Below are 13,625 nucleotides of genomic sequence, written 5' to 3' on the forward strand. Positions count from 1 at the left end.
CAGAAAATGATTGTTCGATTCAAAGATTTAATTAAACACCTGTTATGTTTTGCCGTTAAGCTCCTTGTTTGAGAAGTTCAATGAATAGTGCTATACTGTTCAACAGTTGGACATAGACGTTTGAACTAAGGTAAAATTATGTTCCCTTGCAAAGGTTATAGTGCATTTTTTTCGTCCTAAAGTTATACTCAGAAGCCAAATATCCCTAACATTTTGTTAGTAGTGTCACGTTTTTAAATGATCGAGTCACTCACACATTCAGTGTCATCAACCACGCAAATGTTTGTGTAAATTAGCATTTTTTACTTCCAAAATGTCACCAGGAAAGAGCAAGATGTCTAATTAGGTCATTATTTGTAATCATGTTGCTCTGGGTTGAAATCTGGACCAAAAAAATAAATAAAACAGTACAGGACATTCATATACCAATTAATGTTACCATACCTATTACTGTAGTACATTTTAAATATGTAACAGCAGCAGCAGCCATTTTATCCGTGAAGTCTGCATTGTTGCAACAGGCAGCTCAACAACAGCCCTTTTATATTCAATGAATTCTTCCACACAGCCAGACAAAATAACATCACACTTCCACCATCACTCTATTGACACGGCACAATTTTAAAAAGTCATCTTGTCCCACAATGAAAGGATTGCATGTGTTTACCTTATGTAATTATATTAGTGTTATGCATTGTGTCTGCGGATCCTTTTAAAATCCATTATTAGAGACAACGTGTTGATCAGCCTACGCTAACATGGCACCACAATCAAACTTTTGATTACAGCGATTCAACGTCCATTCTTCAGTGAACAATGCTGCACGAAAAGTCATTCGTGACGAAACACTTGGACACAGCTGAAGAATTTCGGCTCAGTTGGCAGCGTTCTGCGGTCCCTCGGGAATGAGCGACATGAAAAAGGTGATGATAAACGACCACATGGAGGACAGGACGCCCGTTTGGGGGATGGCGTGGTTCGGGTCCTCCGGGCCTTCCTCTCCGCTTTCCCCTTCTTCGTCATCATCGGAGCTGTCGTCTGCTACATGTTCCTGGAAAAGGACGATTACGTGAGTAGGATTGATGCCATAATAAATAATAGACAGTTTTTGGACAATGAAAGCTTTTGTAAACATTCCTCTTTATACGTCACACTAGTGAATTTAATACAATCATCCAGGTTGTCAAGTCATTAAATGGATTTTGGTCAAATTAAGGCCTTCAATGGCATTAAAATACATTAAATACAATGTCCAAAGGCATTAAAAATTTAAATAGAATTGATGTAAAAACGCTTCATCTTACATACGCTGTGCAATGGAGTCACTATAATACAATTTTGCAATAATTATATATATTTATTTGTGGGGACTGGTGACTAGTTGTAATTTACAATTAACACAATGACTTTTGAGTCCAGGATTTACTTCATAGTTACTCTGAATTTGAAATGAAAAACCACCACTAATGTCCAAAATGAAACATTAATGCCATCTAATCTGTGATTCAATTTTTCACACTCCTTAAACGGTTTAGTTTTTTTTACCGTATAAATGAACTAAAAGATACAACCAAATTTGTATTTGGAAGCCATATTTGTCCACTTTTATGTTAAGAGTATAAAAAGCTTGAAATATATTACATTTGGAACAGATACAGTGAGATTAATTATGAGTAAACTAATGTGATTAATTACAATAAAAAAAATGTAATCAACTGATACCTCCTAGTATACAAACAGTATGTGTATGTATATATGTGTGTGTACTTTATGCAGTACAATATGGACATTAAATTAGTTTGAAGTTGTATTTAAAAAATAAAAGCATTAAAATAGATTTGCTGATACATGCAGAAACCCTGATCATGACGTGTGGTTTAGTGGTTTATTGACAGTAATTTCTTGGCTGGGTCGTACCAGGGCTCCCTCTAGTGGTGTGCGAGAGAATCACAGAATTAAATGTTCAAACTGCATAATGTTATAATGGCTTGAACATTTTTATAGCAGTGCAGTTGTATTTAACTTGTAAGTATAATACATTAATTTACTGCCACTTGTATCTGTTAACATCTGAAATAGTTTCGTCATCTCACGTCTGGCAGTGAATAAATTAAGACATCACAGCCTGCCTTTGTTGTCATTCCTTTATGACCACATAATGATGGCGTGTCACAAAGAGAACTTTTTAGTAGTGGTGTTTTGAAATGATTCAATTCAAAATGGCCACAATAGTTATAAAGATGATCTGTATTTCCTGACCATGCCAAGAAGGGAGCCTGTTCTGTAGGCACAGGTGGGTCAAATGCACTACACAAACTGGATACAACATCACGACCACTTGCACAGCAATAATGTTCAGATTTCAGTGGGGTTTATTTCAGTGTGGATTATTGGGGGAGCATTCACCTCATTGTTAAGAGGTCATAGGTTTGAATCTGGGCCTAGTGAGGAGAAGTGATAATTATTATGGCTGGAGTGTTCTACTGTATCAGATTTGATATATTTTAAAAATGGCTGGCTGTACGATGATATGCACTTCTAATTTGTCTGGGAACTGTTAAGTACTTGACAACATGACTGATGAACACACGTACGGCAACGGCACATACCATTCCATGGAGGTCATTGTTGTGTAGCTCGGCCTCCATCTCGTCCTGATTTTCTCCAGGAAGCTGCAGTTCGTTTTCTAGGTTGAAGGGAAACCAGCCCGCCTGGTGACTGTAAAACGACATGAACATTACGCATGTAAATTACATTTTGAAAATAGTAAGATACGTAACATGTCAAAAAGTGCCCACTTGGATTTGGATTGGACTTGCAAGATTCCATTGATTAATTAGACAACCTCTGCATCATTTTGGTCAGACAGTAGGCTTTCTCTCTCTCTATATATATATATATATATATATATATATTTCTAATATATATATATATATATATATATATATTTCTAATATATATATATATATATATATATATATATTTCTAATATATATATATATATATATATATATATATTTCTAATATATATATATATATATATATATATATATAAAAACATCAGCTCTACCCAACAATTACATTTGCATACATTAATAAAATTTAAAAAAAACAGGTGGTACCGCAAAAAGTCAAGAATTTTCCAGGAATTTGGGGGTTGCCAGCAGCCCCATGTCTCACTAAATTAGACCCGCCCCTTTTAGAGCCCAGCAGCAGTACCACATGACCACATTCTGAACCAAAATGAGCAGAAACTGCTGTACTAAGCTAATCTTGACATGGAAAAGAAGGTGGAGCACATAATCACAATTGACGCAGTAACTAAATTATTTTTATTAAGTGGGCTGTTATTAATATAAATGTATTTACTTTTTTACATGTAATCAGTATCTAAAATATGTAATATAAAAAAATATGACGTTTCTGCGTCTTTTTTTCCAGGTCCATACTGTGCTCCCTTTTAAATGAGCACAAATAAGTGCTTGTTTTTAATCCCCCCTCCTGCCTTCCTCGTGTTTTCTCGTCTTTCATCTAATAAACTCGGGGCACTAATTAGCGAACTGCCAGGCTTTTCTCTGTTGGTCATTGTTATTTTCCGTGTTTATCGAACAGGTTGTGACTGAAAACAAATTCCTTGTGTGCTTTACATACTTGGCCAAGAAATCTGATTCTGATCAAGGAAAGCGATGTTGTAACAGTAGTGCGACGTCAAACTCAAGCGGCTCACGTTCATTTTAGGCCACTCAAAAATGGATGACTACGGAAGAGGATTAGGGCCAGTGAAGAGGGGAAACAAATTGGCAGGATTATTTTATTATACATTATTATTTTATTCTCACAAAAAGTCAGAATTTTCGGTTTATTCTCACAATTCTGATTTCTGACTTTAATCTCAGAATTCTCACTTTCAAGTCAGAATTCTGATTTTAAATCTCAGAATTCTGAAAATGGGAATTCTCAGAATAAAGTGTGAATTCTCACTTTCAAGTCAGAATTCTGAGATTTAAAGTCAGAATTCTTAGTTCAAAGTCAGAATTCTCACTTTAAAGTGAGAATTGTGAGAATAAAGTACTTACTTTAAATTCTGACTTTAAGGTCAGAATTCTCACTTTAAAGTGAGAATTGTGAGAATAAAGTCAGAATCCTAACTTTAAAATGAGAATTGTGAGAATAAAGTGAGAATTGTGAGAATAAAGTGAGAATTCTTACTTGAAAGTGAGAATTCACACTTTATTCTTAAAGTATATATAAAGTGAGAATAAAGTCAGAATTCTTACTTTCAGGTCAGAATTCTTACTTTAAAGTCAGAATTCTCACTTTAAGGTCAGAATTCTGACTTTAAAGTCAGAATTGTGAGAATAAAGTCAGAATCCTGCCAACCTTTTTTTTCTCTTCACTGGCCCTAATCCTCTTCTGTAGATGACAGACCACAAATGGCCCCTGCATTAGTAGCTGGATCACTCACAGGTAAAGCACCAGCATGGCCGTCATCACCATGAGAAAGCGACTGAAGGACGAGTAGAAGTAGACGATACTAAGTAAAACGGCGGCCCGGGAAAACGTGTACACCCAGTCCAACCAATCCCGGTTGAGATCCTCCTCGTTCAGTATCTCCCCTCCTTGGGCGTTCATTTCCACTTCGGGGTTGCCGCGGCGGTCTACCCGCGGACGCTGACTCAGGGGGTCCGCCTGGGGAAGACGCTGAGTCCTGGGCAGGTCGTCGTTTAGGTTCTGGGAGGAGGCTGCCAGTAAATTACTGTTGAGGGAATGACGGAGACAAGTACATGATTTCAAGCTGATATTACGAAATGTTGAGTAGTGAAATGAAGCGGCTTACTATTGCATGTAGTATTGTCGAGCATACAGCTGCTGCCACCACATGAGCGCCATAGGGTTGTAGTAGGGGGTCACGTTTGTGGGAGGGGTCGACATTGCAGAGAAATGACTCCAGCTACAAATGCGACCACATTTCATACATGGAAACCTTTCCGTACAGTTTTCTAGTTAGTTACATCAAAATATGTAAAAATTACCTGTGCAGGAATTGTTGCTGCAACTGGTCGTGAGAGAAGGGTACACCTCGTTGTCTGAGTCTGTCACTGCTCTCCTCTGATTGGCTGTGTTGACCAGAGAAGGAAGGACTAGCAGTTTGAGTGACCTGCCAACGAGAGCATCCAATTACGGTTCAACAGGGCTTTGTGTCGAGAGCCTCTTGGGGGACTGCTTGCGGAATGAAAGTGGATGACGAAACAAAGTGTTGCTGATGATGAAATATTCGAAAGAGGAGTCGGGTTGGACTCACCGTGGGTTCAGTCGGGCTCTCCCGGGGCTTGCGGGTGGGGCTCGGGGAGCTGGGAGGTGTCGGTGAGGGGCAGACCAGATGGAGCATGTGGTACTCGTCTTGCTGGAAAAGCCGTAACAACTGGTTAGGTCTTTTGAGAAACACAAATTGGTTGTGCTACTGGGAAGAACAGTTCAGTTCATGTCCATCGTTATTTTATCCCCTTCAGGCCTGCATTTTTTTCTACTTTCTACTTCTTCTTTTTTTTTTACTGATTTTGAGTCTTTTCCCATATAAGAACATGAGGAAAACATTTTGGAGTTATCCTATGTTTTTTTTTTGTGCGTTAAGGCCAGGATAGTATGGCTGTAACGTGTTGTAAACTTACCAAGTTTATATGTAACATTTTTAACATGAACATAATGCAAATCAACTTGCGATTGTAATTGGGTAGCTCGGATCCAATAGTGAACCGGAAGTGTTGACATCATCGTTAGAGGGCTACTTTGTAATTGCATGTGTGAAAATAGCCTTACTAACGACTATTTTGTTAAGAATTTGTCAATGAATTGGATAAAAAACATTTCATATTGACAGTACAGAAAACAACCAAATTCTTATTCAGTTACTGGTTTGGTCTGTAACATGTCAGCAAATGTTGATGTTGATCACTGTTTTCCAAATGTCTTATTTTGAAAAACCACAAAGAAGTCTGCTTTCAAAGAGGACTATAGAAATCTGTGAATATTTGCTGTTGCGATGATTAATATATTTAAAAAAAATAATCTAATTAGTTATTGATTACTTTTATAAATCAATCGTTGATTAATTGTTCCACTTCTACTCGACTTAGTTTAATTTGTTCTGTGACTACAGGTGCAACAGTACATCTATTGGCAACAAATCAATGAGCGGTATTGAATTAATTGATTATTTTGCTAATCGGTTAATCATGCAGAGATCTTATTGAATTTAAAATTGCCTAAATCCTTGTCATTTAAGCCGAATATTCTCACTTTCCTGTAGTTCTCCTTGAAAGCAGACTCATCATCTGCGTGGAATCAAAATACGGCATTTGCAAATAACTGTTTTTACTTTGGAAAACAACAAAGAATGTTTTCCCCCCAGATTTTCGGACATGTTATGAACAAAAGCATTATGAACAAAACCAGTAACTGCAAATCGTGCATTTTTTTGAATGTCAATTTGAAATATTTGTTGTTTGATAAAGGGGTGGAAATAAATATATAATAGTTACATAATAAATGTATAAAAATAAACAAATATTTTGATATATATCTTGCAGCTATCGCTACTTGCTACCCACATCTGTCTACCGTGTACGTGTCAACACCTGCTATCAAGTACAGTAAGTGTTTGAACATTTTCCATTATGTTAAGATGTTGACATCTCTTTACAATTGTATGAGCGTGTACGTTAACAAAATATTCACCAACCATGCCTGCAACGTAACTATTGTTACACCCTCCTGATTGATCCTTGGTCCATTAAGATAACAGAATGCAGCGGTAAACTTTTTTTTTCTACAGTCAGGTTAATAAATATTATATAAGGTGATGTTTTATAACGCATGCTGACAGTTTTGGCCCAGTTATGTATTATATATTTGGTTATCTTTAAGGTTCCGCTGTAAAAGAGAGTAGGAAAGTTAACTGTACCTTTCTAAGCACATCTTTTAAAGTAAAGTGATCCAAAAGTAGCTTGCCGGAATACACCAGTCTCTGGTCTTTGGAGCTCTAAAAAAAGGAAAGAAAAGAAAATTTGAATGAGGTCAGAGGAATGAACCAGTTTTCGCTTTTCTTGTTGTGACTGTATATAAATATTGTTTACTTCGTTTGACAGTTGAATTTAATGTACGTCAATAGAATGTGGTTTACTCGCATAGGAGGGATGGATTTGTTTTTTCATTCATCCATGCATTTTCCACACCGCTTGTCCGCATTACAGTCACGGGTGAGCTGCAGCCTCACCACGCTCACTAGGGGTGAGGCATTCATTTTCTGTACTTCTTTTCCTCATAAGGGTCGCATATTTACAAGCATTGTGCATAGTTTAATGTTGCCATGTAAATCTCAATGGAGAAGCATGTTCTGAAAGGTCAACCACACCACTAACAATCTAATCTCTTCACTCGACTTGAGGATTTAAACTGCACCAGAATAGCACGTACACACTTGCTTGAACTCATGACCTGGCTTCCACATGTCCATTAATGCTCACTTTTATATTTTTTAAGTGCTATATTTTTGCTTTACAAATCTAAAATGCCTATTGCAATATATTACGACCAGCGTCAGGTGAGACGAGAGTTGATGTATTGTGGAATACTCACCGGTTTGCTCGGGTACACATCTGACAAATGGGCTTTGAGTTTCTCCACAGTCCAGTTCTGGCAGCAATTGATAGTCTGGTCATCATATTTCTGGTTAGGCGCCCTGATGACAAGTGTAACCGGACCGTCCATTACACCATGAGCCATCATTCTCAAGCATTTGTCTTGAAATGCAGAAAGTGCAAGCTTCTGTGGTGTGTTCTGGAAACACCAGACGTTACGTGAAGTTCATCTCTGGCTAGATGAAGAAAACAGGAGATGACAATATTTTCGTGAGGAACTCATTTACGCACCAACTAGCGTTAGCATTCTGAAAGAGTTCGATTTTTCATAGCATTACAAAATAATCTGTCACTGACAGTGCGGTAAACTGCACCTCGATGTGTGCCGAATCTGGTCAATCCACCGTAATAATTCAACAATTGCCTTGGTTGCGGAGTTCAGTGAACTGTAGACTGTTGACGTAATTAGCTGGGCTAACATTAGCCCCGCTGCATTTTAAGCGGCTTGGTGGGTTCGATCGCGTTAAGCACGGGGAAAAAACGTACCAGGCGCCTCTCAAAAGCTAAATGAAATAACAAGCCGGGTGGCTAGATGTAAAATAAGAATAAATTGTGTTTACCTTACGTGTTTACTCCTACCGGCCGAGCCCAGCTGTATTCTTACTCGTCTGCTACAACAACGTGTTGCAAGGAACTTTAGGTACAACAGCGCCCCCTAGTGTTCACGATACGAACCTACCCTGACCCTGTTTATACGCTTGTTTTATTTTTTGATAACTGTTTACTCTCTATAACGTTATTAAAATGTGAAACATGCATAAATAAAGTCAACCGAGGATGATATATTGATGGATCATGTTACACATTTCTTCAGCATTAAATATGTTATATTTAGTTTTTTGTTAAATGAGGTTTGTTTTCTTTACCAGTATATTTCAAAAAAGGTAATTTTAGCTGTAAATTTAACACCTCGCCACCCAGGGTAGTTCTGTCAGATATTATAAACAGTTATTTAAAATATATATATATATATATATTGTCAGAATCTAATATCTGTCCATGCCTAATGGAACAACACTGAACAAATGATTCTGCTACGATGTAAATTAGTAAATGTATAGCTTGTATTACAATCAAAATTTACTTTCCCCTCACAATTCAGCACACAACCATTATTGTTGGCAACAAAAGTGAGTAAACTCATAAGTGGAAGCTCAACACACAATTGAATACATCATAGTGGTACGCTTACGTTATGCAGTGTTTTCTAGACTAAAACTATTTTTCCTGTCCCCGCTTCTGCTATTTTAATGTGTTTTGTACTGGTAACGAATTACAACAGGAAGCATATTGTGCATAATTGCTAAGTTACACAACCATGTAAGTGCTTTCCGCATTTCCAACAGACCTCTCACTGAGAGGGTGATTCAATGCCCACAGTGACATCCTTCACTGTAATATCAGTCTGTTTTATCACTGTCATGAAGTTAGTTGCAATCTGAAGCAAACACGCTCACTAGCGCGTAAAGCACGAAGCTGTCAAAATCTACTTGTAACTGTTATCCCAACCTGCAAAGACCTGTATGCTTGTGGTATTATCAGGCACATCGCATTACCTGCAAATTTTCACACTTAGGTGAAGATTTATTCAATACACTTACACTGTTTTTGTGGATTAACAGATCATCAGAAATAATCAAGGTTTTGTTATAGACTTTATAGACAAAAAAAAAGATTATATTGCATAGACCCAATGCAGGAAAGTAGAGAAAAAACAGAAGAGTACTCTTTCAAATAATGAAAAAAAAAAAGTCAAGATAGTTTGAAAAAAAAAAAGTCCTTTAAAAAGCTTTATTATAGCCACTTGATATATATATATATTTTTAAGACAAGTGTGCATTTATGTAGTAGCCTGTTAGAAAATAAATGGGTTTTTTTTAAATCTAAAAAAATATACGGTAGTTGACAATGAAATGAAACATGAGACATGTCAAACATAACACAATGGTTATTCCAGAAATCAATGAAAGCATATCTATTGAATTAGTACTGATGCACTTCCGGAACTGAAACCCCGGTGTAATTTATTACTTGCAATAAAAAAAACAAAAAAAGAAGAAAAGAAAACAACAACTCAATTGCTTGGTGAGCAGATTTGAAGAACAAATACATTAGGTAAAACTTAAGTGATAAATCCTTATGAGCCACTAGGTGGCAGTATGTCATCACAAGTTCACAACTGAGTGGCGCAGCATATTATGCAAACCCAATTATAATGAAGTTGGAATGTTGTGTTGGTCATAAATAAAAACAGAATACAATGTGATTTGCAAATCATGTTCAACATATATTTAATTGAATACACAATACTAAACAAGATTAACTTTATTGTTTTAGCAAACAATCATTAAAGGAACAGTCAGTGATCCCTATTGCGTTTGGTGGAGAAATAGTAATTAAATGTTTTTTAAACGACTGAATAGTATGCAAAAAAAAAAATGTTGTATCGCATAAATGTAATTTGTTTTATATAATCTTAGCTCTAGTAATCACTAATTATTTTACATGGTTGTAGTCTTACTTTACCAGAGGCTGCCATGTTTCGCCGCCATCTTTCTGCTACGGATACCCAAAGGAGAACTTCGCGAACGTAGTTATCCTGGGTGGCGCTTGTAACGAGTGTTGGACCCATTGGGTCCTTCCCTTCCACAGCTAGTGCCTGCAGGTGGTCGTCGCTGAGTCCCGTGATTCGGGCTCCCGCCGCTTGTCACCTGATTTGCTTTTGCAAGCTTTTACTAGCTTTTTATTTTAATTTTTTTACTAGTTTCTCCCGCTAGCCGCTGTTGTTAGCTGCTCAATCCGGCTTGCTTGGTCTTTCACCGTCGCTCGATGAGATGCTTTTGTGCTCACGCAAAATATGAATTAATGGTACATTTGCGGAGTGTGGTCTGTCTGAGCCACCGTAGTGTGCGTCAGGCACGTGCTGAGTGTGAGTGTGTGTGCGTGTGTGCGTGTGTAGGGGGGGAGGGGCTATGCCGGGGCACAAGCCCTTTTGGCAGTGATGCCCAAAGTGCCACTTTGTCCATTTATTTATTTATTTTATATAAAAAAATAATAATTTGGTTTGGGAAAGTAGTTTTGTTGCTCAAAACAAAAATTCAGCAACACAATTTACATGAAACAAATTATTATTATTACGTTATCCTTGGATGACGTCATACTACAAGACTCATCCTGCCAGGTCGCTCGCAACTACACCTGCGGTCGATAAATTGGTCGCTCCGTTTGTATTTACATTGTCTCACTCACAGTAAACAAAAGTCAAGGTCATAGAACGCAGAAAACTCGGCGCCATCGGCCACAGAGGCTAACAAGAGTGACTAGCGGGAGAAGTTAGTAAAATAAAATAAAAAAGCTAGTAAAAGTCCGCGACAGCAAAGTAGAAGGTGACAAATGGCGGAAGCCCAAATCACGGGACTCAGCGACGACCACCTGCTGGCCCCAGCTGCGGAAGGTAAGCGGCGGTCGACCCACTGGGTCCAACACTAGAAGTTGCCTTTTCCGTAGCAGGAAGATGACGGTGAAACATGTCAGCCTCTTGTACGTTGATGTCATAGAACTTTTTTTGTTTGTTCGCATATTGGGTTTTTAAATTGAATGAATTATTAGTTCACCACTAAATGGCGCACACTGTCCCTTTAACTTTAATTTATATGGCTGCAACACATTTCAAAAAAGCTGGGACAGGTGGTAAAAAATAAGTTTAGGGATGCTCATCAATCACCTGTTTGGAACATCCCACAGGTGAACGGGCTAATTGGAAACAGGCGGGTGCCATGATTGCCATGCTTCCTTGAATTGCTCAGTCACTCACTAGTAAAGATAGGGTGAGGTTCACCTAAATAGTCAAGAATTTAAGGACATTGTTCCCCAATGTATAAAATTGCAAGGAATGTAGAGATTTCGTCATCTACGGTCCATAATTTCATCATAAAAGGTTCAGAAAATCTGGAAGAATCACTGCATGTAAGCGACAAGGCCGAAAACCAACATTGAATGCCCGTGACCTTCGATCCCTCAAGCGGCACGGCATCAAAAACCAACAATGTGTAAAGGATATCACCACATGGGCTCAGGAACACTTCAGAAGACCAATGTTTGTAAATACAGTTCATCGAAGTTTTGTGACGTTCTTAAGTGCCATTTATTGTATGTACACAATACTTTACCAAGGTTTGCACTTCTGAGAAATCCTTGTTGTGGTACAGCACAACGTTTTTATGACTCAACAAACTAAAGTACTTGATGCATTTTCAACTATTTTCTCGGTACGCCAATTTCAACAAAATAAAAATGAATGAAGGTTGTGAGAAAATAAGCGTGACTCAACCTTCTATAAATTAGAGCCCTCTGCTTGCAAGACAGGAAGGAAACATGTTCAAATCAGACAAGGTCAATTGCATGCTATTGGACCAGAGAAATCCCTCCCACTGGTGCTTTGAATGGAAGTGATAATGACTAGGAGGAAGACAGGAGGGTGTTTAACATTTCCTTCATAGTAATGGTATTCGCGTCCTGCATCATCTTGCGGTGGGTCATTAGTTTACATCAAAGGCAGGACGAGCCCCGAGCCACATTTGCAAAGGAACCATTAGCGATGCATGTGCCACATGGGAGTGCTACAACAATGTGCTATTTCTGGTCACCTCCTAATGGTCCCTTGGAGACCTTGAATAGGGCGCTCAGCAGGCTATGGACAACAGGAACTCTTGGCAAATTTTGCCAGACACTCAAAATGGCTTTGTGCGAAATTAGAATTTCCATTAAATAAAAATAGTTTTCTAAATCTACTCCCATGGAGTAAAGATCACAGCTGTACATGTACAAATAACTTTTAAGACAGCCAACTATAAAAGATGTAATGATAAAGAGCCAGAAATAGCTGTTTTGTAAGTTCATTATAAGAGCTGCCACCAGGGGTGGCGCTATACTTTTATGCTTGGGGTGGCCAATGTTTACCTCTAATTTCCACTTGTTGACCAATTCTAACCGTTCAGCTCATTCATATTACTTTTTCTTTTGTCAAGATGAAAACCAATTTAAAATTTTGGGTTTTTAACCAGGAGCGGCACAGTGGATGACTGGTTAGCCTGTCCGCTTCCCAGTGCAGAGGACGTGAGATTGAGTCCGGGCTTCGGCCTTCCTGGGGGGAGTTTGCATGTTCTCCCTGTGCTTGCGTGAGTTTTCTCCGGGTACTCCGGTTTCCTCCCACATTCCAAAGACATGCATGTCAGGTTAATTGAACTCTCCAAGTTGTCCATAAGTGTGATTGTGAGTGTGGATGGTTGTTCATCTCTATGTGCCCTGTGAACTGGCAACCAGTTCAGGGTGTACCCCGCCTACTGCCGAAGCCAGCTGGGATAGGCTCCAGCGCCCCCCGTGACCCTTGTGAGGAAAAGCGGTTAAGAAAATGGATGGGTGGATGGGTTTTTAACCACAAATTTCTACATAAAATTTTTTATTAAGAATTGTTCCAACTTTAAACTGTTATAATCTTCTTCTTTTTTTCTTCAAAATTTCAAAACAACACAACAAAAATTGAATTCTTACCATCGAATTCCCACATTTTTTGACCAATTAAACCATTCTTCCATAAATTAGTTTTTACAAAATTTCAAAATAAAAGCACAAAATAAAATAGCATCCCTACATCTAATTTCCCAATTTTTTGACTGATTCAAAGCATTTCAACTATAAGTTGTTCTGGTTATTCATATTTCAAAGTTAGTTAGAGTTAAACATTTGATTTTTACATGTAATTTCCGCATTTCTTGACTGATTCAAACCCGTTCAAACTGCTTAACTCATTGCAATTAATTCCCCCCAACAAAAAAAAATTCATAATAAAAGCACAAAATAGAAAAATTGTGACATCTAATTTTTACATTTTTGACTGCTACAAACAAACTGTTCCAACTTTAAACTGAC

General features: G+C 37.9%; 2 protein-coding genes across 7 annotated transcripts in view; one reads left to right on the plus strand and one right to left on the minus strand.

The window, feature by feature from the left end:
* LOC147158081 (sodium bicarbonate cotransporter 3-like) overlaps window positions 1-13,625 on the plus strand; it is a 90,949-nt gene that overhangs the window by 59,550 nt on the left and 17,774 nt on the right. For 2 of the 3 annotated variants that reach the window (XR_015091176.1, XR_015091177.1), the window contains exons 27-28: window positions 789-1,069; window positions 6,588-6,650. The gene's annotated coding sequence lies outside the window, so the exon portion shown is untranslated. The remainder of the gene's footprint in view (window positions 1-788; window positions 1,070-6,587; window positions 6,651-13,625) is intronic. The other variant, XR_015091178.1, reaches the window with a different exon arrangement.
* On the minus strand, window positions 11-8,332 carry LOC147158082 (homocysteine-responsive endoplasmic reticulum-resident ubiquitin-like domain member 2 protein). Of its 4 annotated transcripts, none has more exons than XM_086062433.1 (9): window positions 8,258-8,332; window positions 7,636-7,873; window positions 6,962-7,039; window positions 5,303-5,404; window positions 5,034-5,158; window positions 4,838-4,951; window positions 4,466-4,756; window positions 2,610-2,718; window positions 11-1,051 (listed from the first exon to the last, which is right to left on the minus strand). In XM_086062433.1, exons 2-9 carry the CDS (start codon window positions 7,783-7,785, stop codon window positions 875-877), a joined length of 1,146 nt encoding a protein of 381 aa, XP_085918559.1. In that variant the 5' UTR covers window positions 7,786-7,873; window positions 8,258-8,332; the 3' UTR covers window positions 11-874. The 4 variants fall into 4 exon arrangements, with proteins under 4 accessions (XP_085918559.1, XP_085918560.1, XP_085918562.1 ...); XM_086062434.1 differs by having other exon boundaries at window positions 7,636-7,869; window positions 8,258-8,319; XM_086062436.1 differs by lacking the exon at window positions 8,258-8,332 and adding an exon at window positions 8,012-8,210 and having other exon boundaries at window positions 7,636-7,869.

The sequence above is a fragment of the Leptonotus elevatus genome, chromosome 19 (genome assembly GCF_054856555.1).
Source record: "Leptonotus elevatus isolate MCC_2025b chromosome 19, RoL_Lele_1.0, whole genome shotgun sequence".
Classification (NCBI taxonomy): domain Eukaryota; kingdom Metazoa; phylum Chordata; class Actinopteri; order Syngnathiformes; family Syngnathidae; genus Leptonotus; species Leptonotus elevatus.